At 51.3% G+C, this 23,344-nt stretch overlaps 7 protein-coding genes across 7 annotated transcripts; 3 read left to right on the plus strand and 4 right to left on the minus strand.

Annotated features, from left to right (window-relative positions):
• The first annotated feature begins 40 nt into the window (after nucleotides 1–40).
• Nucleotides 41–3,449, plus strand: COCSUDRAFT_27259 (hypothetical protein). The gene is made up of 10 exons (XM_005651323.1): nucleotides 41–337; nucleotides 470–589; nucleotides 707–785; nucleotides 957–1,175; nucleotides 1,351–1,523; nucleotides 1,652–1,798; nucleotides 1,909–2,127; nucleotides 2,253–3,080; nucleotides 3,189–3,318; nucleotides 3,421–3,449. Exons 1-8 carry the CDS (start codon nucleotides 68–70, stop codon nucleotides 2,466–2,468), a joined length of 1,443 nt encoding a protein of 480 aa, XP_005651380.1. The 5' UTR covers nucleotides 41–67; the 3' UTR covers nucleotides 2,469–3,080; nucleotides 3,189–3,318; nucleotides 3,421–3,449.
• A 499-nt stretch (nucleotides 3,450–3,948) lies between these two features.
• On the minus strand, nucleotides 3,949–5,522 carry COCSUDRAFT_64679 (hypothetical protein; the record flags this gene model as incomplete). Its single annotated transcript, XM_005651324.1, has 4 exons — nucleotides 5,291–5,522; nucleotides 4,553–4,833; nucleotides 4,287–4,447; nucleotides 3,949–4,142 (listed from the first exon to the last, which is right to left on the minus strand). Exons 1-4 carry the CDS (start codon nucleotides 5,450–5,452, stop codon nucleotides 3,949–3,951), a joined length of 798 nt encoding a protein of 265 aa, XP_005651381.1. The 5' UTR covers nucleotides 5,453–5,522.
• A 170-nt stretch (nucleotides 5,523–5,692) lies between these two features.
• On the minus strand, nucleotides 5,693–8,950 carry COCSUDRAFT_52473 (hypothetical protein). The gene is made up of 13 exons (XM_005651325.1): nucleotides 8,853–8,950; nucleotides 8,647–8,763; nucleotides 8,445–8,543; nucleotides 8,183–8,308; nucleotides 8,001–8,090; nucleotides 7,186–7,893; nucleotides 6,877–7,027; nucleotides 6,673–6,762; nucleotides 6,414–6,529; nucleotides 6,270–6,340; nucleotides 6,097–6,162; nucleotides 5,902–5,994; nucleotides 5,693–5,805 (listed from the first exon to the last, which is right to left on the minus strand). Exons 1-6 carry the CDS (start codon nucleotides 8,925–8,927, stop codon nucleotides 7,861–7,863), a joined length of 540 nt encoding a protein of 179 aa, XP_005651382.1. The 5' UTR covers nucleotides 8,928–8,950; the 3' UTR covers nucleotides 5,693–5,805; nucleotides 5,902–5,994; nucleotides 6,097–6,162; nucleotides 6,270–6,340; nucleotides 6,414–6,529; nucleotides 6,673–6,762; nucleotides 6,877–7,027; nucleotides 7,186–7,860.
• Nucleotides 8,951–9,547: 597 nt separating this feature from the next.
• Nucleotides 9,548–12,535, minus strand: COCSUDRAFT_59346 (hypothetical protein; the record flags this gene model as incomplete). The annotated part of the gene is made up of 10 exons (XM_005651326.1): nucleotides 9,548–9,585; nucleotides 9,708–9,849; nucleotides 10,000–10,215; nucleotides 10,399–10,644; nucleotides 10,786–10,994; nucleotides 11,142–11,415; nucleotides 11,605–11,700; nucleotides 11,862–12,029; nucleotides 12,141–12,291; nucleotides 12,486–12,535. The coding sequence occupies 10 exons, from the start codon at nucleotides 12,533–12,535 to the stop codon at nucleotides 9,548–9,550; spliced, it is 1,590 nt and encodes a 529-aa protein (XP_005651383.1).
• Nucleotides 12,536–13,906: 1,371 nt separating this feature from the next.
• Nucleotides 13,907–18,733, plus strand: COCSUDRAFT_35259 (putative leucyl tRNA synthetase; the record flags this gene model as incomplete). The annotated part of the gene is made up of 18 exons (XM_005651327.1): nucleotides 13,907–14,015; nucleotides 14,363–14,527; nucleotides 14,609–14,655; nucleotides 14,765–14,903; nucleotides 15,015–15,238; nucleotides 15,363–15,501; nucleotides 15,623–15,811; nucleotides 15,918–16,121; nucleotides 16,219–16,430; nucleotides 16,554–16,686; nucleotides 16,818–16,964; nucleotides 17,071–17,201; nucleotides 17,300–17,373; nucleotides 17,471–17,669; nucleotides 17,811–17,945; nucleotides 18,062–18,226; nucleotides 18,309–18,401; nucleotides 18,563–18,733. The coding sequence occupies 18 exons, from the start codon at nucleotides 13,907–13,909 to the stop codon at nucleotides 18,731–18,733; spliced, it is 2,676 nt and encodes an 891-aa protein (XP_005651384.1).
• A 55-nt stretch (nucleotides 18,734–18,788) lies between these two features.
• COCSUDRAFT_64680 (hypothetical protein) lies at nucleotides 18,789–20,451 on the minus strand. The gene is made up of 6 exons (XM_005651328.1): nucleotides 20,260–20,451; nucleotides 20,090–20,155; nucleotides 19,772–19,918; nucleotides 19,549–19,647; nucleotides 19,315–19,419; nucleotides 18,789–19,208 (listed from the first exon to the last, which is right to left on the minus strand). Exons 1-6 carry the CDS (start codon nucleotides 20,399–20,401, stop codon nucleotides 19,075–19,077), a joined length of 693 nt encoding a protein of 230 aa, XP_005651385.1. The 5' UTR covers nucleotides 20,402–20,451; the 3' UTR covers nucleotides 18,789–19,074.
• An 836-nt stretch (nucleotides 20,452–21,287) lies between these two features.
• COCSUDRAFT_59349 (hypothetical protein) lies at nucleotides 21,288–23,037 on the plus strand (the record flags this gene model as incomplete). The annotated part of the gene is made up of 4 exons (XM_005651329.1): nucleotides 21,288–21,353; nucleotides 21,515–21,652; nucleotides 22,678–22,767; nucleotides 22,888–23,037. The coding sequence occupies 4 exons, from the start codon at nucleotides 21,288–21,290 to the stop codon at nucleotides 23,035–23,037; spliced, it is 444 nt and encodes a 147-aa protein (XP_005651386.1).
• Between the last annotated feature and the right edge of the window lie 307 nt (nucleotides 23,038–23,344).

Below are 23,344 nucleotides of genomic sequence, written 5' to 3' on the forward strand. Positions count from 1 at the left end.
CTTTGTGCGAGCAATCAAGATCACAAGCAAGTTGTGTTCGGCTAACACTTCCCGTAGGTCTGAAATCATGGCGACTGTCGACGAAGCTAAGTCGCTGATCAGCGAGATGTGTCAGAACTTTTATCAACAGGGCTGGGTGTCTGGCACTGGAGGTGGCATGTCCATCAAGGTTGCGGATCGTATTGTCATGGCTCCTTCTGGTGTTCAGAAAGAGAGGATGGTTCCCGAGGACATGTTTGTGCTAAATTCTTCTGGAGAAGTCCTTGAGACTCCGCGTGCAAGGCCTGCCCCTTACAGACCACCAAAGCTCAGCGAGTGCTCGCCACTGTTTATGGCGGTATGTACAGCAGAACTTGGCCAGGAAGCTTCCTGCTGAGCATGGAATGAGGTATCTAATATTTCCAAGGGGCCTCCTTCCATTGATTACTTGTGATCTGCGCACTGATAGCAGATATGCTTCCGTGCACAGGCATATGAATTGCGAGATGCAGGGGCTGTGCTGCACAGCCACTCCTTGAATGCTGTGTTGGCCACTTTGATTGACGAGTCAGCCAAAGAATTCACAGTCACACACTTGGAAATGATCAAGGTGCGTAGGCAGGGTCTCTGTACGAATAAGTGTGCTTACAAAGCTACCTTACTTGAAGGAGTTAGCACCCGGTAGATTGCAATTGAGCTCAACTTCCTTTTGGTGATGCGTAACCAGGGCATTGCTGGACATGGGTACTATGGCAACTGTGTGGTGCCGATCATTGAGAACACAGCCAGAGAATGCGAGCTGACCGGTAGGCTTGATACACTTGCTTCAATACATCAGTATTGCGGAGATAATCTGGTTCTCCCACCACACCATGAGTTTGCAAATTGCAGACTGTGCATGCTCTGGGTATGAGATCCAAGCTCTGTGCTCACACTCGTAGAGATGTTCTTTTTATCTAAAAGGGATGCCATTGCAGGACGGCTGCGACAGGCAATACAGGATTACCCCGAGTCCAACGCTGTGCTGGTGCGGCGACATGGCGTGTATGTGTGGGGCAAAGACTGGATTCAGGCCAAGACTCAAGCGGAATGCTACGACTACTTGTTTGAGGCTGCGCTGCGCATTCGCTCCATTGGCATCAATGCGAGCCTTCCTCCAACGCCCACCCCCCTGCAGAACGGACATGCCCACACAAGTGAGTACATTGCTTGTGTTCTCAAACACTGCTTCCACTCCTAGCCTGGGCGACACATATTTTTTAGATCCATGTGCCATTCAAGTTGGACAGAAGGGTCCGAGCTACTTTTTGTCTGAGCAAGCCTGCTATGCCACAGATGCTGAGCATACAAGCAAGAAGGCGAAGGTGGCAGTGGCAGCCAAGCAGCCAAAAGCCATCGTGCTGGATATAGAGGGCACTGTGGCGCCCATCTCCTTTGTGACTGAGACGCTGTTCCCCTATGCGCGCCAGCGCGTCAGGGAGCATCTCAGCAGCACATATGACAGTGAGGAGACGCAGGCTGACATTGCTCTTCTCAAAGATCAGGTGCATCCCTGCGCTGTATTTCGTTCGTCCCTGTTCCAGATGCTGCTTTGCATGCTTGTTGAAAAGTGATGTACCGTATTGCATCCCTTTATGATGTGGCAAGCTCAGGTTTGGTGCACGTGATGCAGAGCGAGGAGGATGTGAAGGCTGGCAAAGCGAGCACTTTAATTCCAGCTGGCAGTGAAGGGAAGGATGCCGTCTTGGAGGCGGCTGTGGCCAGTGTCTTCGCTCAGATGGACGAGGACAGGAAGACCACTGCCCTCAAAAGCCTGCAGGTGAGGCTCCACCATTCTACTCTGCACTTGCTCCATCGCCGAGCACTTTGATTGATTGCTGTCATTCTCTTCTTGTCGGCTCCTGCGAGCAGGTCATCTGCTGTGTTCAGGGACACATCTGGAGAGCGGGGTTCCGGCAGGGCGCCATCAAGGCAGAGCTGTTCAGGGATGTGCCAGACAGCCTGGTGAGCTGGCGCGACATGGGCATCAAGACCTACATCTACTCCAGCGGCAGCCGCGAGGCCCAGAGGAACCTGTTTGGGCACACAGCTGCGGGGGACCTGCGCCCCTACCTCAGCGGCTTTTTTGACACACGCGTTGGAGCCAAGGTCAGCTGCCTTTACAACTGTCTTGCACTGGTATAAGCATGGGTGGCTTGATGGTAAGAGAGTTGGCAGATGAAGCGCCATGCAGTTGCACACGCCACTTTTCAATTAGCTGTGTGGTCTTGCAGGTTGAGGCACAGAGCTACAAGGAGATTGAGCTTTCACTCGGGGTGGATGAGCCGTCTCAGATCATGTTTGCTACCGATGTATACGGAGAGGCTGTTGCTGCCAGTGAAGCTGGTTGGGAGGCTGTTCTGGTGGTGCGCCCTGGAAACAAGCCGCTGCCTTCTGATGCCGCTGCTCGTTTCAGGATAGTCGAGTCTATGGAAGAGCTGCTTGAGTGAGGCAAATCAGTAGAAACCTTGTGAACTGATGCGCTGTTTACAATGACATGACTTGTGTTTGTTTGGAGCAACAACTGTGTCAACAGAGCCTTCGCTCATTGACCCTGAAGACATCATTGCACCAGGGAACAAAAAGGTGACAATTTTGAGGTAGACTGCCAGCTTCAGGCAGAAACTTCAGAAGTGACAAGTCCTCTAAACATTTGATATACATCTTCACTGTATCAGCATGTTTTGTACAAGCAATGGCAGTTGCTCAGTGGTCCAGCTGCAGATAGCTGGCCAACAAGTATTCAACGCCTTAGAAAACCTCACTTTCATCTCACTGCTGCCAAAAGCTGCATCCGTTCTTGCATTGCAACCTTGCATGTCAATGTCACACAGTGCCTAGGTAGATCTCCAGAACGGTGGCACAAAAAGTTGCGATTGAATTTGCTTCCCTGTGAGACTCACAGTCGGAACATTCATTGCCATACTTTGTGGTACTTCCAAAAACCCAATCTGATGTTTGTGGTCCTCTACAGCATCTTATCAGGCACCCGCACTTCTTGAGGCCTCCTTTCGCAACTTTGCATCTGCTCTTTGCCGAGTCTCCAATTTTTCCTTTGCTGCCTGGAACACAACATCCCGTTGGAGGAATGTCCTTTGGACACAACAACAAACAGTTCACAAAAGTGTACCCTTGAGACACCCAGAAGCATGCTGGTGTGACTGCAGTACCTGGGCAATCTGCCAGTTTGGTGCCTCTTCCAAGAGGCACTGCAAATCTTCTCTGAATCTGCTGTCTGAAGGCAGTGGCATGGAGCTTGGATGCCACCTGTCAGCATTGTCCTCCGCCAATGTCCAGTACCTGGAACATAGTCATGCACTTCAATTAGGAACTCCTGCTGCTGCATCCCGATACTTCACTTATCAAAACCTTCATCTTGAGAAATGGCCAATAGGAGCGCACCTTTCGCCTTCCCAATCCAAATGTGACAGCCAGTTCCCGGAGCATGATGCCACCTCTTCTTGTCGGTAGAAATTATTCTCTGGCTGGTGCACAGATGAGGAGGACAGCACGCTGTGAAAAGCATTGGCCAGCCCTGACAGACTCTTCCTTGACTTGAGCTCCCTCTTCTGCTGCAGCAACAGCAAAGTAATAATACATGGAATGCAATGGATATTTGCTAGCATCCTCTCTTAGGGGGCACGAAAATAGCTGTCCAAGCCATGGCAAATTGATGAACCAGCAGAGGCACACCAAGCCATTGGCTGCAAGGTTTGGGGCCGTGCTGTAGCGAAAGATGGACCCTGAGAGGGCATCGGGCCTCTGCAGCAGATGGTCTGTCGAATCTGCCACTTTTCCAAAAATGACATCGCAGCACAGCCCATTTTTTGCATCCACAAAACGAGCCTGTCCTCCGATGTCACCTCGAGGCCTACTTGTGTACAGAATGCCTGCAAATGAAAGCGCGCTGTTCAGAAGTCCTGTCACACATCAGAAACTCTTGCCAGAACTGGAGTGGGCTTCAAGGGCTTTGTCACCTCTCAGGTAGTATTTGGGGTAGGTTATCTCGACGACAGTGCCATCTGCAAACGTCACCCTTCGCTTCCCTCTCGCTGTCGTCTTGACTGCATTGCCCTTGTACTGCACTTCTGGCTGAGAGTACCCCGCAAACTCAAAACTGTTGCCTGCACCAAGTTTGAATGCCTTCAGTTAAAGAAGGGCCCGCACTGCACTTTTGCCAATGTGGCAGAAACATGTTTTCGTCTCTGGCTCATTTTTTTGGATGAGAACGGTCCACAAGAGAGACTATGTGGGGGGCCGTCGAGCACCTGGGCCAATCATTTGAAATGCAGATACAGGCGGATGGTGAGTGAGCTGCTCGAAGAACACTGTGACGCCATCGTCCAGCGTAGCCTGCCAAGTCTCCCCCAATATGGGATTGAATGGTTTGCGCCAAGACTGGAAAACATGCTGCAGCCCCGCCACAAACCTGGAAGCAACACGCCAGTGCAGTCTCATCCCTCCTGATGCTGCTCACAATCCCATGAAGCTGCCCCACAATATCCACTGCCTCTTTCTTCTGCAAAGCGCTTACCATGTGATCAGCCACTTCATGCGAAGCACGGGGTCGTCGCAGGCAGCGGCTCGTGTCAGAATCCGTGAGTGCACCCAGACATCCGACAGCTTCTCCAGGTAGGAACGGGGCTCAAACATTTTCACAGGCATGGACAAATTGACCAGATTTATATGGCCAGTCAGTAGCTGTTTTCCCATGTCTCTGATTAGCTCGAAGATTGCTCCTCGCTGCTGTTCCAGCAGGGCCCTGTTGTTCATGGCGAGGCCTCCCTCCTCATGTGCATCTGGATGCATCAGTGTCTGCAATTAAATGCACCAGTGAGTATCCTGTGCTTTACTGATCAACATGACCTTAAGAATATATGCATGGCGACGCAGACTGAAGGGCCTGGGAAGCCTCTAGAGGCAGTCGGGTTGTCACATCAGCATATGCTAAGAGATATTCCCTCGCATGAAAGAGAGAGTTGGGGCAGCTGCTGACGCCTAGAATATATCCAAACGGATGCAACACTGTAACATGTGGTTTGCTCGGCGTGTTCCGGGACTTGAGGCTAGAAAAGCACGTCAGGATTTTGTGACAACCATGGAAGCCCTGTTACATTGACGGGACCACCCAAGCGGTACAAATGCTCTAAAATGTCTTAATGACATATATGAAACAGGACAGCATTAAGCCTCTTATTCATTTGTCTTTTCTCTGCAATCAACGGCTGCCTAAGTTTTGTCACCTAACCTGCAGGAGGCCTGTGACACGCACCTCGGCAGCATCCTCGAATGAGTCTTCGTCCGACTTCAACCCATTTTCTGCAGAGAGCGACCGATGCATTGTGTTGCAAATGCCTGAAGACAAACTTTCCCTGAATACCTCCTTCGTTGGGAGCCCGCTCCCGAAACTGCTCCCTCTGAACAACTTAGCCATTCTGAACCTTTTCACACAGTATACTTCGTTCTCGAGTCTCTTATCATCATGCAATAGCTGCACAGAACACACTGCACAAAGACGCAAATGCAATCTCACTGCGGAATTGAATGAGATTCAGACCCGGCCGGGGGGCCCCCAGCTTCCCCGAGCCGCGAAGCTAATCCCTTCCCTCTGCCCCCCACAGAAGAAGAAGGAAAGGATGAAGTTGTGTAAGAGTCAAATTTGATTTAAGTATCGATCAGGGAGAAATTGACAATGTTGAAAGGGGTGACATCTATGGCGCGGGCCCTACGAACACGCCCATCAATTTCGCAAACAGTACAGGCTCTAGCAAATCAAGAGACGGAACGGTATGGGGAGACAAAGAATCCATTCATCGATTTTATTGTCGGTTCATTTATGCTTGTTGACATCACAGGCCTGAACACCATCTTGTTGGACTCTAGGTGGGCATGTGCACGCTACGATCTGGCAGTGCAGCCTGAGCTCAAGCAGTATTGGGCACTGCTGCATGCTGCTAATTTCTCTGCGGCAAAGAAAGGTAATATTGTTTGGGCAGGCGCTCTGCATTAATCCGAGGTGTGGTACTGATCTAAGCATCTGCTTGAGGTAGCATGAGCAAACGTGCAGCATGCTGAAACAGGCAAAAAGCAGTCAGTGGCAGTAGTGAGTGGTCCAGAAGCTGTCGACCTGCAGGATACCAAAAGGTGCATGCGCACCTGTACATTTATGTCGACATTCTCAAATTCACATCACAAGTCGAATGAAAACTTCTAGCGTCTACATTTCACTCGACATTAATATGATTCTGCAGGGGCATGGAGGCTTCAGTGGAGAGGTTGCAGGGTATCCTTGGCAGTCTGAGGGCTGGAAGGGCCTCACCAGGTGCGGCAAAGCATTCACCCCTGCTGGGATCCTCAGGTCTCATGTGGCGTCCTTGACTCTCTTCCTTGCGCAGGCATGCTGGATAATTTGAAGGTGGATGTGTATGGAGACAGAATGTCCTTAAAAAGCATCGGATCTGTGTCCGTGCGGGACAGTCAAATGCTAGTGGTATCACCTTTTGATCCTCAGGTACGACCATCTTTGCATTGCACATGCATGTTGCTCTATGCTAGATATTTGGAAGCTTGTCACCACAGCATTGTTGCTGAGGGCGCTGCAGCACTCGTTGAAAAAGCTGCAGCATGGACTGAAGACCTGCTTTCCTGCTGCAGACAGTGCAAAACATTGAAAAAGCAATCAGGGAGGCACCGCTGCAACTTTATCCTAAAATTGAAGGGCAAGAGGTGCTGGTACCTGTGCCCAGGTAGGGCATTGGATATTCCTGCTGTCTGATTGAGGGGATTCCGCTTTCAGACATAGTTCTAGAAGATGTGCTCCAGTTGATTTTTGCAATCACACTTGGTGTGCATGTCCACAGACCAACTGCCGAAAGGATAAAAGCCATGGGCAAGATGGTGAAACAAGAGGGCGAGTCTACAAGAGTGGCTGTGCGCAATACTAGAAAATCAGTGATGGAGCAGGTCAAAAAGCTGACCAGTGAAGACTCAAGACGCACTGAAGAGAAGAAGGCAAGTAAACGCATGGGCCATATCCTGCAGCCAGCCCTTTCCTTAGAGCTTTAGTGTCAAGGAACGCTTGCTGAATTCTTTGACAGAGGTCTACACATATTATGTGTGAAGAAGCCCTGCCATGTATAGTAAATTGACGCATCACTACGACCCTGCAGGTGCAGAAGCTCACAGATGATTTCATCGAGGAGATTAATGCCATGTGTGAGAACAAGGAGAAAGAATTGGCGGCAGTTACATGATGTCTGTTGGGACTATTAAGCATGAAAACTATTTTGTGGGCACCTTGACTAGTCCTAGAGTACTCCTTGCATTGATGCCGAATGTTAGAATCACCCTTCCAAAATTGCAGCAATACTGCAAGTTTTTGGCCAGCAAACATAATACTCATGCACAAGACCTTCATGATCGCGTCATGATCAGCCTTAGACCCTACAACCCGGGGTTGTAGCACCGCTTGCAGTCTGCTTCCAGGAGCACCTCAAACTCAGCTGCTGGGTTTACAAGCAAAATGAGTCATTGATGCACCTTCAAAAATAAAGGAAATATCAGAGATGTGTGTCGGGACCTTTATAAATCCGAGGCTATAAGATCCAATGAAGAGCTTTCTGTACAGTTTACAACATCTGAAGTGGTGCAGTGACAGCACGTTATTGTCTGCATAGAATGCAACTGCGGTTTTCAGGGATGTGCCAACCATGTGGTCAGACAAAAGCGCTCGAGGTGCTTCACACAGCAATTTCACAACCGAGAAAGTTGCCAGGTAGGCCTCCAGGAATTCCAGTCTCAAGAGACATCCAGGGTTGTTGCTGCTGCTGCTGATCCTCATGATTATGAAGTCATACGCTTCCGCTCTGCATCAAGCTGCATAATGGCACAGTGGAAAAATTCAGAGGACCCCTCCATCCAAGAAGCACATTGTGCTGGGTGAAGCTGTCAAGTGATATACTGTGCGGCCTACTGGGACGCACCACTTTCTTTACACGCTCCACAATTGCTGCTCCATTGTCTGGGTGTGTGGAAGACACACTGGCAAGGTCATATGGCTCCTTGATGCTCACCTGGCAGCAGGCAGGAAATGTTCCTTAAATCCACCCCACCCACTGGGAGACAGTGCATCATGCAGCTGTCAATTTCTCTGCAGGGATCCTACCTCGCCAAGCACAACAATGGTTTTTCCTTGCCATTTGCAAGGCATCGTCTTTGACAGAGCATCAAATATACGCTGCGCCTCCTCGGTCACACCCAGCCCTTTCCTGGCTGCTTCAAATTCTGCGGCCTGCGGTAAACAAAATGCCACCCCCAATGAACATATGTGGTAGGATCATTTCTGTATCCAGAAGGATGCATACATAATCATTGAACGGCTCTTCTCAAAGAACTCTGTCGGGAAGTAGGCCTGCAACAGCTCCCACCTGAACAGCCTTCGCTTCCCGATCTAAGCACTTGCTGATATCTACATGTGGAAGCTTGGCAACCACATAATCTTTTGGTATTTTGGATGAGACTACTTTCTGCGAACGAAATGAAATAGTCAGCCTTATGACTGCAATCTGCAGTTCCCACCTCCAGCAAGCAAATGCCAGGAGCATCATGGATCAGGACTCTTCAACACACCTTTATGAAGTCTTCCTTCAGCACACGCAGGTTGCACTTAGCCGCTCCTTCGGTGGGTTCACGCAAGATTATACACTTCGTCCCTCTATCTTGTGCAAAAACCTCCCCCTTCACCACCTGCGACTGACAAGACATGACTGATACACCGAAATTCATCATCGTGCATGTGCATGAAAGGATGCATATCAAGTCCACTATTAACAGACCTCTCCAATGAGCGTCTCGAGAACGATGCTTGAGCCGACACTGTATTGATGATCAGGCTCCTGCTGTGCATTCATGACTTTGAATTGTGGCTACATCGCCGTTACAGCGGTGTGCAATAGGATTGAAGATTGTGCTCAGAGAACATCCTTGCAGGTCCCCCCAGCGGGTCCAGCAGTGGCAGCAGTGGAGCTGGGGTCCCCCTGAACGCCAGGGATCTTTGTGTGTCTGTCTCTGATTTCTCCTTTTAGCTGATATTGACAAGGTCGTAGGAATCTTTTGAAACCATTGAACAAGACTTGATAATCATTAATGAGCGCTCATTAACAAGTTCGAGCTGACACGCTGTCACACGGTCATGGCCACGGTGGCTGATGCATCATATGACAACCGTCATCATGATCATCATGATGATGCCATGTTGCTGTAATCCGGGTGCTACCAATCATATCGCTGAGACTCTCATGTCGGAGCATTCTATGCTGCGCAGCGGCTGCAGTGTGCACAGCTGAAGAACAGGTGGTCAGCCTCATGCACTGCAGCAAGAAAGACCACAAAGGCCAAGATCCAAAACTTGTGGAAGGATAAGCGTGCTGGCCTCCGCCAAAGCAGCCCTCAACACTCAGTGTACATAAAAATCTCCCCATATGGAATAGTTGTGTTCCATATTCGCACATTACATTCATGCATTCCGCTGTCAGAGCAGCGCTTTCGCAACCATTCCGATGTTGTCTCCTGCCACACAAGCCATACACAGTGCTCAAACAAGCGGAACAACCAGGACGATGCAAATGTCACACAGAAAGCAGAGAAGCAAACAGCGAAGATATGTAGCAGTGCATTGAAGCAACGCGCACCATCGAGGTTGAAACCATTCTGCTCCAGAATCAGCAGGCGGTTGTCGCCCAGCTCAGCAGCGGCCTGTGCTAATCTGGGCAGCCGCTCCAAGACAGCCCCCACAACAAGCAGGTTTTGCTCCTGCGCCGCCGCCTTGGCGACCTGTGAATACCACGGAACGCATAACATACATGCGACAATAGCACCAGCTCAAGTGAGCAACAGGAGAGGAGCAGCCAATCCTTCATTCTTGCAGTCCAAGACATGCAGTCTGTGGCGAGTGGTGGATCATGCAATGGGCAGCAGACGTACCAAGGCCCAGTCACCGAGTGAGGGCGAGCTGCCGAGCGACTCGACCAGCAGAGCGATCTGCACGGCAAGCTCTCCCGGGGACTTGTCCTGGGGCCACCAGGGCTGGCCGGCTGACATGTCCGCGCCCATGAACCGAGTGCGCAGAGCGTCCAGGTCGTCGTCATCCCCCACCTCCTGGTACATCCGGTCCACCGCCTGCCTCGACTTGCGCGCCGCCTGCACAGCCACACAGCACCCTCCATCACGCTCGATGCACCTTGGGACTCCTTCAGCATTCCGTCGCTACGCTCCGGCCGCCATTGCGCGACTCACTCTTCTGCTCTTCGTGCCAGGCGCATGTGCACATAACACGCCTGTATGATGCCTGACGCACTACAGAGGGAGTGAGATGAGTGTGACCTGCTCGTCATCGTCCCACTCGGAGTCGTCCTCGTCCCCATCTTCCTCTGTCTCAACGACATCGTCCTCGCTGACCAGCTCCCCGCCCTTCCAGTGCTCCACGCGCCACACCACGTCCCGCTTCTGTCGCTCCTTCTGCACCTTGGCCTTCATGCTGGCCTCCTCACGCACCTGCTTGTCCCGCTTGCGCTTCTCCTGCAGCCGCACCTCGTCCGCCACCTCGCGCGGCGCTGTGCTCCTCGCGGCCTGCACAGCCACTCTGCATACCTCAAGAGCCAGCCTCCAACCAGAGACACGATCGCTCCAGCCTTGCTCAACCTTGGGCCTGTTGACGCATGGATAGTCTCTTCAGGCTGTAGATCAGCTCGAGAGGGGGAAGGCCACCACCTGCACACGCCGGTACAGCTCCTGGCGCCTGCCGTCTGTGGACAGGCCGCGCGCTGCCAGCTCTCCACGCAGCTGTCCCACTGTGAGCTTTGAGGCGGAGATGACTGCGCCGTCCTCGGTGACGGCAAAGCCGCCAGGCCCAATGAGGACGCCCTCAACCTCTTGCAAGTCGACCTCGTCATCCTCCTCCGACTGCTTCTTCGTCAACCCTGCATGCGAGGGCCCGGCTATCAGGGTGAGGATCACCCAGCGCGTCTTGCTGGAAATTCTGCGACAAAACTGCTACAAGAGTGCACGCAGAGTTACCCTCCACACAGCAGGAAACATTGTCCACGTGACAGCACAAAAGCTTGCACCTTCAACGCTGCGCATGCTGCGAGCACTGTCCAGCGCAGCTGGCAACCAGGATGAGATGAATGAGCCGCCAGCGCTGCCTATGGGCTGCATGGCATCATCAGGCAGCTGCCTGCTGTCTTCTTGTGCCACCGTCAGGACTCGCAGAATGTCGGCGGGCTGGTTATCGCGCGCCAGGGACATCAGTAGGTGCATGAAGACTCCGTCGGACAGGTATTGTGTAGCGGTTCCCGGCAGTGACAGCTTCACCATGTCCTCAAAGGCCATCATGGCAAACTGCAACACATGCAGCCAGTCTGCTTAGCAAAGCATGCCAGGCAATTTAGGTAGAAATCCTATGTGAGATCATCAACAGGCTCATGGGTAGCAACCAGCAGACAATTGTTGCTCGGTGAGAAACAGCTAGGTAAGCTTTCCCATGGGGTAAAATCCTGCCTATGCCAGATGCGCGCATGCCTAGCTCACCTCTGTGTTGCACTCCAGCAAGTGCACATCCACAAAGAGGGCGTGCGTCCTCTTGTTCCATTTCAGCCCTGCCTTGATCATGTCACCCTTTACCTCCTGAAGTGTCTCAACAACAGCGTTGCCCCCTTCTCTTCTCAAGGCCCATATGCAACCCTGTGATACATTGGCCACTGTTGTTTGAAGGCTCCCCTGAGAGAAAGTCGCATCAGGAAAATAATTTTCACATGGCTGCAAAACACCACATGGCATCTCAGCACCTGTGTGATGGCATTGTATGTGTCGGCATTGGGCCTGCACCCAACCCCCAGCCTGCCCTCTTGCATCTCCTTCAGTGGGCCGCTCATTGCTGTGTGCACCGACACGTTCCTAGCCTCAGCAAAGACGAGGGGATTGGCATGCCGCGCCTCTGGCTGTATGCCCGCTTCCTGCACATCAGCAGTGCTGCACTGTCAAATGAGCGCAGGCCTCGTTTGTCTTGAGTTTTATCAGATTAAATCCACAGCACGCCCCCTCTGCTTGCATCACGGAGTCATTACCTGCAGCTCTTGCCGCACGATCTGCTCGGCCTCATCAACCAGGTCGTCTTGTGTGCACATCCAGGCTAAAAGATTTTCGTAGAGATCGGCATCTGGGTACCAGCCATCTAAGCGCCCCTTTTGCACCAATTGATATGCATCGTCGGGGTACCTGGACCACAATGAACAAGATCTAAGCAACATTGCAGAAATTAGGTACAGTGGACTGGCACGTATCTGACAGGTGATGGGTTTGCAGTGCTTACTACTGCAATACTGAGGTCTAGATTTATAGTTTCTCACCCAAATTTGAAGTAGTCTTTGCAAAGAAGGAGCCATCCTCTTCGAGCATCAATCCCAGCAGACAACATGCTCTGGAACACCTTGAAGGCGGCGGTCTTGTCGCCATCCACCATTTGAGCATGCATCAGCACAAGATATGTCTCCGCAATGGGCTGCAGTCCTGTCGAGAGGGAAGCACCCCATTGTGTATAATGTCAAATTGAGGAGGGACATGTGTCCCTCACAGGATTGAAAGGCAGAAGGCACAATGCTTGTGCAGACAGGGCAGCGAATGCCCACCTTCCTTCACTGCTCTACGCACTGCTGAGAGAGCACCCTGGGAGTTCCGCGACCTGCAATAGGCGCAGATGAGGCCATGGTAGGCACGCGGTCCAGGCTCGAGGCCAACCATTGCCATCTCTCGCAAAGCTGTCTCAGCGTCATCCGACCTCCCATCCTTTGCTGCTGCCAATATTCTCCTGGGGGCATGGTCATGGGATGGTTTGAAAAAAGGCAGAAACAAGGTAGCAACAGGTGTATTGGGGAATTGGACACGACCAAGCAAGCCAGGACAGCGTGCCCACCTGTGATATGGACCCCGCTCTTCCGCGTTCTCATTCATCTCTGTTTTGTGAGAATGCAAAGACAACGACTGTGCTGGCCGCTGATGTGTCCCACTGCTGGTCGTCTGCTGCGTCTCTGAAGCTTCCTGATCAGATTTTTCTGATCTCTGTGATACATCATCTGCAGGACAGCAAGCCTGGTACTTCAGTTAGGGAATTCAAGCATACTATTCAGCATAGGCAAATGTGCTGCACCCATGCAGTTGTAGTGGGCACTGCTGTGACAGGAAACAAGATCATGGATCGCGGAGATACCCCACTGGAAATAATCTTGCACGGGAAACCCAAGTTTATATTCCAGGGACACTATGTGGGCTTCAGTATGTCTTCAGTGTCAGCTTGTCAGCAGCTAGCCATACCTGCTACAACGGACTCCCGTGTCTGTGCAGCGTGTAACCGTGGGCAAATGAATAGTCTGTCGGTTGCATCGCCTTTCTTCCCGTGCATACCGTGCTGAGCCAACCTTGCACGACTGACAGAAAATTTTCTCGTCCCAAACAACGGACAGAGACCGCCTCCAACGTGCCTGGTGTGATAGGCTTTCATTCTAGCCCTTGTGTTCCTTCAGCAACTTCCAAAGTTTGATTTCACATCAATCGTACAATATCTTAGGCCAATTCAGTGTCTGCCAACGTCAGTGTCTGAGCCAATATGACTCCTGAAAACTAGCAACAGGCCTTGATTATGTGCGGGATGCCATAAAACTTCAGACGTGATGAATACCAAGATACCACCTTCTATAGAAGTACCTTGCAATTAGGAAGTAAGTCGCAGCCTTGCCAGCAGTCCTCGGATAAAGACGCCGCCCTAGACTGGGGCAAACTCATTGGATCACTTGCAGACGACCATCATGCCCATTCAAGGCACTGTGAAATAGCAGGGATGCTTTCAGAATGCGGGCAGTCCCGCTTCGCACTGCTCGGGAGCCCTTCAATGTGGCGGGCTTCCGCACCTCTCCTAGCACACTTCTCCAAGGACGTTGGCTTTGCTTGTTCTCGTCCTCGCCTGCATTCTAGGTGAGCATCATGTTATTTTGTTTCGTTGTGCTGAGATTGCCCCATGTCCAGCATGCAAACCTGTCAGCCTTGTGTAAGCCTCCCAGATCGCATGCCCACCATGGGCAGATCGCAGTCTTTGCTTGATTTGATCCAGGTAAACGAGTCCACTGCATCCGTTACAAATCTGATATTAAGCAATGCAATGAATATGGTGTTATTTCATTCAGGCATTGGAGTCCAGGGCACTGCAGAAAGTGGCAGTGTGGTGTGTCTACAGTTCCACGGGACACAGACAGCAGTAGAACAAGCATTGCCAGCCCAGAACTACCTGTGTCCACAGCGTATCCATTCACAGAGCTGGAGGCCAAATGGCAGGACTTCTGGCTTCGCAACAAGACCTTCAGAACTCCAGACATCGGCGAGCTGGACACATCGAAACCCAAGGCCTACATTTTAGACATGTTCCCATATCCCAGCGGTGCAGGACTTCACGTTGGGCACCCAGGTTGGGCCCTTCACACTTGCATTGCTATTTCGATGCTTGCTGCCACTGCAAACGTGCTGAAGGAAATGTGTTGCAATGCAGCTGGTTACACAGCGACAGACATCCTGGCAAGGTTGAAGCGCATGCAGGTATAGAAAATCCATTCATTTGTGGTCACATCTCGAGCTGCCAAAGACATCCATGGCAATTTAAAAGTCATGGGCAAAAATTGGCGAATGACTAAAAATCAGTGTGTAGGGAGCAAACGTGCTGCATCCAATCGGATGGGATGCTTTTGGTCTGCCAGCCGAGCAGTATGCCCTCCAGACTGGGACACATCCGCGAGTCACCACAGAGCGAAACGTCAATCGCTTCCGGCAACAGCTGCAGTCACTGGGTGAGTTGCTGGAACTTCTGCAGGAAGCAGAGTGTGCCATTGCCAGAACTGACATGGTAGGAGGGCTTCTAACATCTGTCTGCATGTCCGAGGTGGGCACATGCTGTGCAGGGTTCTCGTATGACTGGGACAGGGAGGTGTCGACGACAGATCCAGAGTATTACAAATGGACCCAATGGATCTTCCTGCAACTCTTCAATAAGGGGCTGGCCTACCAGGCGGAGGTGCCTGTCAACTGGTGCCCTGCTCTTGGCACTGTGCTGGCCAATGAGGAGGTCATCGATGGCAAGAGTGAGCGGGGTGACCACCCGGTTGTACGCCTGCCCATGAAGCAGGTACGAGGATGTTCTGCTAAAGATGGCCCATGGACTTTCAGGCAAGCAGGAGGGAGTCTTCGCCTGTATCCAATTTTACCAGTCTTTTTTGTGTGGGCTGAGTTAGGATTGTGATTCTGTACAGTGGATGCTGCGGATCACCCAGTATGCACAGCGCCTGCTGGATGATTTGGATGAGCTGGACTGGCCAGACAGCATCAAGGACATGCAGCGCAACTGGATTGGGCGCTCTGAGGGCGCAACCATCACCTTTGGCTTGCAAGGTGCATTGTCTGCAGTGCAACTTGAAAAGCACAGAGATTGCATGCCTCCCGGTGGTAACTGTGAAATCTTGATATGCAGGAGGCGATGGGACTTCTTTACCTGATGGCTGTCAATTGTCAGTGTACACCACCCGACCAGACACCATCTTTGGGGCCACCTACATGGTCCTCGCGCCAGAGCACCCACTGCTGGATAGCCTGACAACAGCAGAACAGAAGATAGATGTCAATAAGTACGTGAGAAAGGCAGCCCTGAAATCAGATCTGGAGCGCACAGAGCTGCAGAAAGTGAAGACCGGCGTCTTCACAGGTAATCTATTCAAAGAGAAAGCTGTGGTCTCGGGCATTGTGCTGCTAGAAGGTTGTGCATTCGATGCATGGAGGTGCCAACACTTAGAAGGGTAATTTGTGTGCAGGCAGTCATGCAATCAACCCTGCCACCGGTAAAGCTGTGCCCATTTGGGTGGCTGACTACGTGCTGGGTAGCTATGGCAGCGGTGCCATAATGGCTGTGCCAGCTCACGACACCCGGGACTATGAGTTTGCCACGCAGTATCAGCTCCCGGTGGTGAGGGTGGTGCAGGGGCCCAGCGGCGAGGACAATGAGCTGCCCTTCACAGGTACATTCTCTGCGCACATTGAGCGCTCACTCATATACAGATCAGGCGAAGCGGGGCATGGAGCAGGCAATGTCTTGAGTCCTATCTGGGGTTGCAGGGAAGGGAACAGCAACAAGCTCCAGCTGTGCGGCCGCGGGGCTGAGCTTGGATGGGCAGGGGACAGCGGAAGCAGCAGCGTCGGTGGTCAGGTGGCTTGAGCAGCAGGGTAAAGGCGCCGCACAGATTAACTTCAAGCTGCGGGACTGGCTCTTTGCGAGGCAGCGGTACTGGGGCGAGCCCTTCCCCATCGTCTATGCTGAGGGATCCGATGTGCGCTGCCAATCCTTTCAATTCCCGCCCGAGACATCGTCAGTGCTGCCATTATTGGATGCAGTTTATTTGCAGAGGAAAAGGCAGCCATTTGCACACAATGATGCATGCCTTGGTTTGCAGGAGCCTGAGGGCATCAGCGAGGAAGATCTTCCTTTGACCCTGCCTGAGACTGACAACTTCAGGCCCAGCGGCACTCCCGAGTCACCACTGGCGAACATCACGGAATGGGTACACTTTGTGGATCCGAAGACAGGTGTGCCAGCACAATGTCTTGGGTAGCAACGAGCACTAGTCCTGATGCAGAACATGGCGTCATACAACGCATCCAAAAATCTCATCGAGGCTATAGAAGTACTCTTGTGATGCGCCTCTGGTTGTGTTCAGGCAAGCGGTACAGGCGAGAAACGTCGACAATGCCGCAGTGGGCTGGATCTTGCTGGTACTACCTGCGGTACTTGCAGCCATGGAACACTGATCGCGCCATAGATCCAGAGGTGGAGAAGTACTGGCTTCCAGTCGACCTGTATGTCGGTGAGTTCCAAGCATTGTTAAATCTTTATCTTTCCATGATTGTGCAGCATGCCTCGTCTGTCAAAATAGCAGCAATCCTAGTGAGGCTCAATTTCTGTCACGACAGGTGGTGCGGAGCATGCTGTGCTGCACCTGTTGTATGCCAGGTTTTGGCACAAGGTGCTGTTCGATCTGGGTGTGGTGTCCACCAAGGAGCCCTTCCGGCGGCTAGTGAGCCAGGGCATGATCCTCGGAGAAGTGAGAGGCTCCCCTTTGGATTTGTGCTCTTTGAAAAGCTAAAATTGTGGCAGAGGCTTATCTGTGCATATCATTTAACAGTGACATGCTTGATTCAGGTGGAGTACACCGCGTACAAGGACGCTCAGGGGCAGTATGTTGACGAGAATCATCCTGAGGCAACTGCAGTCAGGTTTGCCCCAATCTGGTCAACATGCGTTGATGCATGATCCTGAAAGTGTGCAGGGCACAGCTTTCTAAGTCTGAGGAGGTGGTGATGACATGCGCAGGGTTGAGGAGGGGCAGGTCGACAAAAAGGGGAACGGTTTTGTGCTGCGCTCTGACCCATCAGTGAGAGTGTCCACGCGGGCCCACAAGATGAGCAAGAGCCGCGGGAATGTGGTGAATCCGGATGATGTGGTCACCATGTATGGGGCAGACAGCCTACGACTCTATGAGATGTTCATGGGCCCCATTAGGGAAACCAAGGTAACCTTACTTGGCAGCATGTGCGGCACAGAATCACGCCACCGATGTGGAGAGCGGGCTTGGTGCTGTTTGAGCTCCTGTGCTTTTTAAATGCTGGCGGCTGTCGATGTCTTAGTGACAGGAGGAGGTTTATGTCTGCAGGTGTGGAGCACAAAATCTGTTGAGGGTGTGCACAGATTCCTTGCCCGCTCGTACAGGCTTGTGACAGGCAGCAACGTGGCGGACGTGGAGCCTACCAAGGACCAGCTCCGCTTGCTGCATGCCACCATCAAACGGGTGTGGCTGCTTGAAGAGCATATTGCAGGATGCAATGACTATAGCTTTGCTGTGCTGGTTTCCAGTGACCGAAATGCAGTGGCATTGCATGAATTATTCCTTGCACTGTTGCACAGGTGACTGAGGAGACAGAGGAGTTGCGATTCAACACGGGGATCTCAGCCTTGATGGAGTTTGTGAATAGTGCATTCAAGTGGGAAGAAGTGCCTCGGAGTGTGCTGGAGCCCTTTGTCCTCTTGCTGGCGCCGTACGCTCCTCATATTGCAGAGGAGCTCTGGCAGGTAAGGAGCAGGCTAGAAATTCTTTTGACCATTGTATAAACCTATAGTGTGGGATCTGATTGTACTGGCCTGCTTGTTGCAGGTGCTGGGTCATTCAGACACCTTGACGTATGAGCCCTGGCCCACATACAACGAGGAGCTTCTCGTCAGCGACACTTTCAACTTGCCCGTGCAGGTGGGTTTTCACATTTGTTGCATCTGACAGCCTCTACACCATCTCTATTAGACGCCCCATCTGATTTATCATTATTAGTATTACGCGCTTTTCCTGCCAAGCGGCAAGGTGCGTCTGAATGGCAGTGCAGTAAAGGGCTAATCTGGGAAACTCATGTGCAGGTGAATGGCAAGCTGCGCGGGACTGTAGAAGTTTCCAAGCAAATATCTCAGGCAGATGCAGAGGTGGCAGGGCGCAGCATAACATCTGTGTCAAAATTCTTGGAGGGCAAGCCATTGAAGAAGGTCATTTTTGTGCCTGGACGCATTGTCAATTTTATCGTGGGAAAGTAGTCCTGGCAGCATGCTGTGTACGTATAGGTTAGAGGAGCTACATGGATCATCCATAATTGATGGACATTTATTTTACAGACCGGCGTCATTAAGACTTGTCGGTACATACAGCCATATATAAAGTTAATTCTGAGAATGACAAAAGAAGATTTTTTTTCTTCCAGCAATTCTTCCTGGTAATGCTTGCCAGTTAGTGCTCAAAATCCTGCAAATGTTTGTGTTCAGCAGTGCGACAACAATTTAAGGTACAGCACATGCGAGGGAATGCAGTGCGCTCAATATCAAAATCATTCAATACATCTGTTGCTTCCTGCTTCTGGTATATGGCACTTGCGCATGCATCATGATGCAGGGCGGACGATAAGCTGCTGAAACCGCTTCCTCAGCTGCCGCACAAACTGACTGAAGTTGTTGGAACTGTTCAGCTCCCCAAGCATTGGATCCAGTCCCTCCAGGGCTGGCTCACACCTGGTGACTGCAGACACAGCAGTGCGATTTACAGTACGGTACAGCAGCTCACAGCATCTCTCTCAAATAACATTCTGCACCTGCGCTGGACATGGGCTTGCAGATGTACTCACTGCTGTAGGTGTTGTCGGCATGGACGTGGACCCCCAGCATGAACTCCCGCAGATGGCTGCTTGGGTCAATGTGGGTGAAGATCAGGAGCAGCTCGTCCGTATGGTCTGTGGAATCCAGATAGAACGCTTCAAGATTGCAACCCTCCATCAACTGCATCAGGTGAACTCTGAGAGCAGAGAGGCTGTTAAGCTGATAGATTTATTACACGCAATAACAGAGAGCAGAGACTGCACCTTTGCGAAATTGTAGCCCCAGACGTGCGCGATAAAGATCCAAGGCTTGCCTCAGAGACCGAAGCTTCCCCTCCCGTAAAGACTCCTTATCTGCCAAAGCTACAGCAAAGCATTTCCTTTTATGGATGTCCCGCAAAATGCACGAAGCTTGCCTCCTGTCCAACATCGCCACATGTTCCTTATGGAGGATGCACAAGGACAGGATAGTGGAACGGGTACTGACCTGATTCCTGCCGCTGCAGCTCTGCTGTTTCTCGGTCCAAGGCTGTCTTGATATCATGGATTTCCTTTGGAAGAGCATCAGATTCCTCCTCAGCTGCCCTGAGCTGTGCCTTCACTTGCTCCTCTTCTTCGCTCTCATGCTGAAGTCCTGCAAGTCACGCCTGCCTTTGTTGCTATCTGATCATCGCGAAACAATTGTCACGAAGGTTCACCTTGCAGGAAGCGAGGCTGTAAGTACTTGCACAGTGTCAAAGCAAGAAGCATGGGGATATATACACAGAGTCTTTAATCCCTGAACATCTTAATATAGGGGACTTACTCTGCTTCAGCTCCTCCACTTCCTGCTCGCGTTTTGCTTTGTTGTTCTGCAGTGTTACTATCTTGCCTGCAACACGGCAAGGGGTTGGGCACTCAAGCTGATGCTATTCTGCCTGTAGGCTGAGCACGTGCAGAAAGAGGGGAGCATTTGCACATGGCATGTATTCTCACATTTCAAGTCTTTGACGGATGTCAGGTGCTGCTCCCGGAGCTTATCGGCGGCATTGATTTTGGTTTGAGCCCAACCTTCCACTTTTGCTCTGCTGGCACTAAGGTCTCGGTTCAGCTCATCCAGCACTATCCTGTGATTCATGGCTTGAAGCAGTAGCTGATATCGCGTTGAGCATCGGCACAAGAAGTGTTGTGTATGCTTTGGCAAATTCATTTAACAGTCATGTAGGGTTTTATTGGGACCTGTCATAATTCCCTGTTGTTAGCTCAGGGTACCAAGTGCCATGGCCCCATTCAATTGTGAAATGGACAGCCCATGCCTTGAATGAAAGGACCTCCGCATTTGGTATTTTCGCTAATGATGGGATTTTTGAACATCGTTAAATTGCGTGATTGATACTGCTGATGCCCAGGATCTTCGAGTTTCTGCACTGCTCTGCTCTTGTTGAATGACAGCTTATCAGCTCAATGATTGCGAGACGAAGCGGCGCAGAGAAGAGTAAGCCACGGAAAGTAGGCACACGTTTAGGTGCTGTACGGCTTGCCTCGGTTGATGGGGATGTCACAGGTGAGCGTTCGTGCAGGTTCTAATACTGGAGGTTGGACAGATGCACCAACGAGGCACGTGGCTAACACTAGGAAATGGTGTGCCTTGCAGACGTCCCGCACACGAAGGCCAACGTTTCCATCCCATCGCGACAGCATGTGAGTTCCTCCCCAGGTTGATCTTTGTAAGCAGCGCACTGTTGACAACTGTCCTCACTTTGGGGTGAGCTTGCCAGGCGCAGGTGGCGATGGAATCGTCGAATTGCAATGTGATGCAATGTGTTCCGGAGAGTCTCGACAGCTCAATATCAGGTTGGTGAAATTATAGTTCGCCAGAGGGTGTTCTTGTCCTGCATCCTCACCCAAACCATGACAAGTGTTTGTTTTGGACCGCAGCAGCTTGTGTAAGCGCAGCAGATGAAGGTCAAGAGACACCGTGGGACTTCGTGCAAGATGCATTTAGGAGGCTGGCGGATGGCAAAATGGACCCCACTTCCCCTCTGAACCTCGACTCTCTGGTGCCACTGAGGCCAGCCTTATTGGACAAGGTCAACAGAGCAGACCCCTTGTAATTGCTAGAAAACTTGCATGACCTTCGCATTATCCCGGGCGCCTGTCTGATAGGTATGCAGATAAAACATCAGCATTTTTTCTTTCTGTTGTGACTCTGCACCAATATATTATAGGTCTCTTATGTGCTTAATGGTAGGGGTTGGGAGCCATCAACGCCATGGGGAAGGCAGCGGTTCAGGTTGCCAACTCGCTGGACCATGCAGTTGAGCATCTGTTTGAGGGCTGGAGTGTCTCTCCTCCGGCTGAAAAGCGGTCCTCCGCAGGCGTGAAAGGGGTGCGACAATTTCTTGGGCTGCAAACATAACTTCTCTTCAGCTTGAACAAAAACGAAAAGGGCCTTTAGGACCAGGCATTGGCCCAAATTTATTGCAGCTGGAAAGAGAAAGCTTTGCTCCGTTGCAGGAGCGGCAAACAGGGTTGGGGCTGCAACGCAAAGCGCAAACAAGGGGACTTATTCAGCCACAGGCCTCCCCATGCGAAACTGACGAGAGCAAACCTGCTCTGCAGAATGGAACGGCAGGCTCGAGAGTGTGTGACACACGGCAGCAGAAGCAGCAGAGGATTAGAAAGCTCAGGTTGATCTCTTAAAATATTCAAGCAAGATCTTATGCTGTTGTGCTCCTTATCAATGAGGTGCTTTGCAAAGCCTTGGCATCTATCTCCGTCATGCTGTGCAGAGTTGGGGACGATCCCAACAAGGAGAATTCCTGCTCCACGAGGGAAAATGGTGAGCAGAAGAAAGAGACCAGTGCTCAATGTGACCGCGGTAAGCTACTGGCTTTTTAATATTACACACTGTGTCAATAGAGTTCACATGCTTTTGAACAAGGTAGAAAGACTTTTGCAAACCTTCCATATTGCTGGTGCCTCATGGGGTGCACGATTTCGTGCAGAGGGCTTGACGGAGTGGAGAGTGAAGCAGCTGCAGGAAGAGCTTCAGAACCTGCGTACGACGCAAAATGAGTACCTCTTGATGAGGTGAAGTGTGCAACTTTCTGCTCACACTTGTTTTGAGTTGCTGTCAACGACTTTGCCTTGGAGTTGCAAGATTGTACTGACAAGGAAATGCCTGCCCTGCAGGGAGCAGTTGAACAAAGTGCAGGCTGAGCTCACATATACCTCCAACAAGTGCAGCGCACTCAGTCAAGAAAATGAACTGCTGAGAGGGCAGCCCCGCGTGCACCCCTGTCCTGCTGAGCAGGCTGACCCACTGGCAGAACAGGTGACGATCATTTGTATCGACGGTGATTGAAGCAGGCATGCTGTTCTGGCAAATCTTGACATTGGTGATATCTGCAGGTTGCTGCCCAGCTGCAGGCACTCCTTGACGAGAAGGCAAAGCTGGCATCCGATAATGCTAGGCTTGCCTTTGAGAACAGCAGCCTCCAGGTGCAACAGCCATAGGCATAATTTTCCCTGTCATTGCTTGAAGAGATGGGAACATGAATTACAGTATTTATTAGTACCTTAATGACCTGGGGTGGCTGATGCATCCTGCCTACCCTGCAGGAGCTTCTCGAGTACACTGTGTCAGCTGTTGGCGACGATCCATGCTATGAGGACAGCAGTTGCCATATGAGCACAGAGGGCGAATGGGAAGCTCCACCAGAGCACATGGACTTCGTCGATGACCACAAGGAAGACTGCGCAAGCGAGTAGACGACTCAGCATATATCAAATACTCAGCATCTGCCATAGCTCAAGATTGAGTGACCTGCTTAACTCAGAATTGCATGAAACATGACACTGATGTACCATGAGAAGTACCATTTGGTCGTTTATTTTTGGGTTTCAGGCAGCTTATCTATTCAATATTATACTCAAGGTAAAAGCCCATAAAAAATGGGTTGATGATGCAAAGAAGTTGCTTGAATCCCCATGGATCTCTGGAGTGTACACATGTGCAGGCTAGACCAGATAAAAATGCACTTTCTGGCACCAGAATTGACGGTAGTACAGAGATTCT

This window comes from Coccomyxa subellipsoidea, assembly GCF_000258705.1.
Source record: "Coccomyxa subellipsoidea C-169, whole genome shotgun sequence".
Taxonomy (NCBI): domain Eukaryota; kingdom Viridiplantae; phylum Chlorophyta; class Trebouxiophyceae; family Coccomyxaceae; genus Coccomyxa; species Coccomyxa subellipsoidea.

Bases quoted from the DNA above. Each gene is read 5' to 3' on its own strand.
- COCSUDRAFT_27259 (XM_005651323.1), top strand. From the start codon at position 68: ATGGCGACTGTCGACGAAGCTAAGTCGCTGATCAGCGAGATGTGTCAG. The intron at 338-469 runs GTATGTACAGCA...TTCCGTGCACAG, and splicing joins GCTCGCCACTGTTTATGGCG to GCATATGAATTGCGAGATGC. The intron at 2,128-2,252 runs GTCAGCTGCCTT...GTGGTCTTGCAG, and splicing joins ACACACGCGTTGGAGCCAAG to GTTGAGGCACAGAGCTACAA.
- COCSUDRAFT_52473 (XM_005651325.1), bottom strand. From the start codon at position 8,927: ATGAATGCACAGCAGGAGCCTGATCATCAATACAGTGTCGGCTCAAGC. The intron at 8,764-8,852 runs GTCTGTTAATAG...TGTCAGTCGCAG, and splicing joins TCGAGACGCTCATTGGAGAG to GTGGTGAAGGGGGAGGTTTT. The intron at 8,544-8,646 runs GTGTGTTGAAGA...TTTCGTTCGCAG, and splicing joins TGAAGGAAGACTTCATAAAG to AAAGTAGTCTCATCCAAAAT.
- COCSUDRAFT_64680 (XM_005651328.1), bottom strand. From the start codon at position 20,401: ATGAATCACAGGATAGTGCTGGATGAGCTGAACCGAGACCTTAGTGCC. The intron at 19,919-20,089 runs GTAAGTCCCCTA...CGTGACTTGCAG, and splicing joins AGTGGAGGAGCTGAAGCAGA to GACTTCAGCATGAGAGCGAA. The intron at 19,648-19,771 runs GTCAGTACCCGT...GCTTTGCTGTAG, and splicing joins GCTGCAGCGGCAGGAATCAG to CTTTGGCAGATAAGGAGTCT.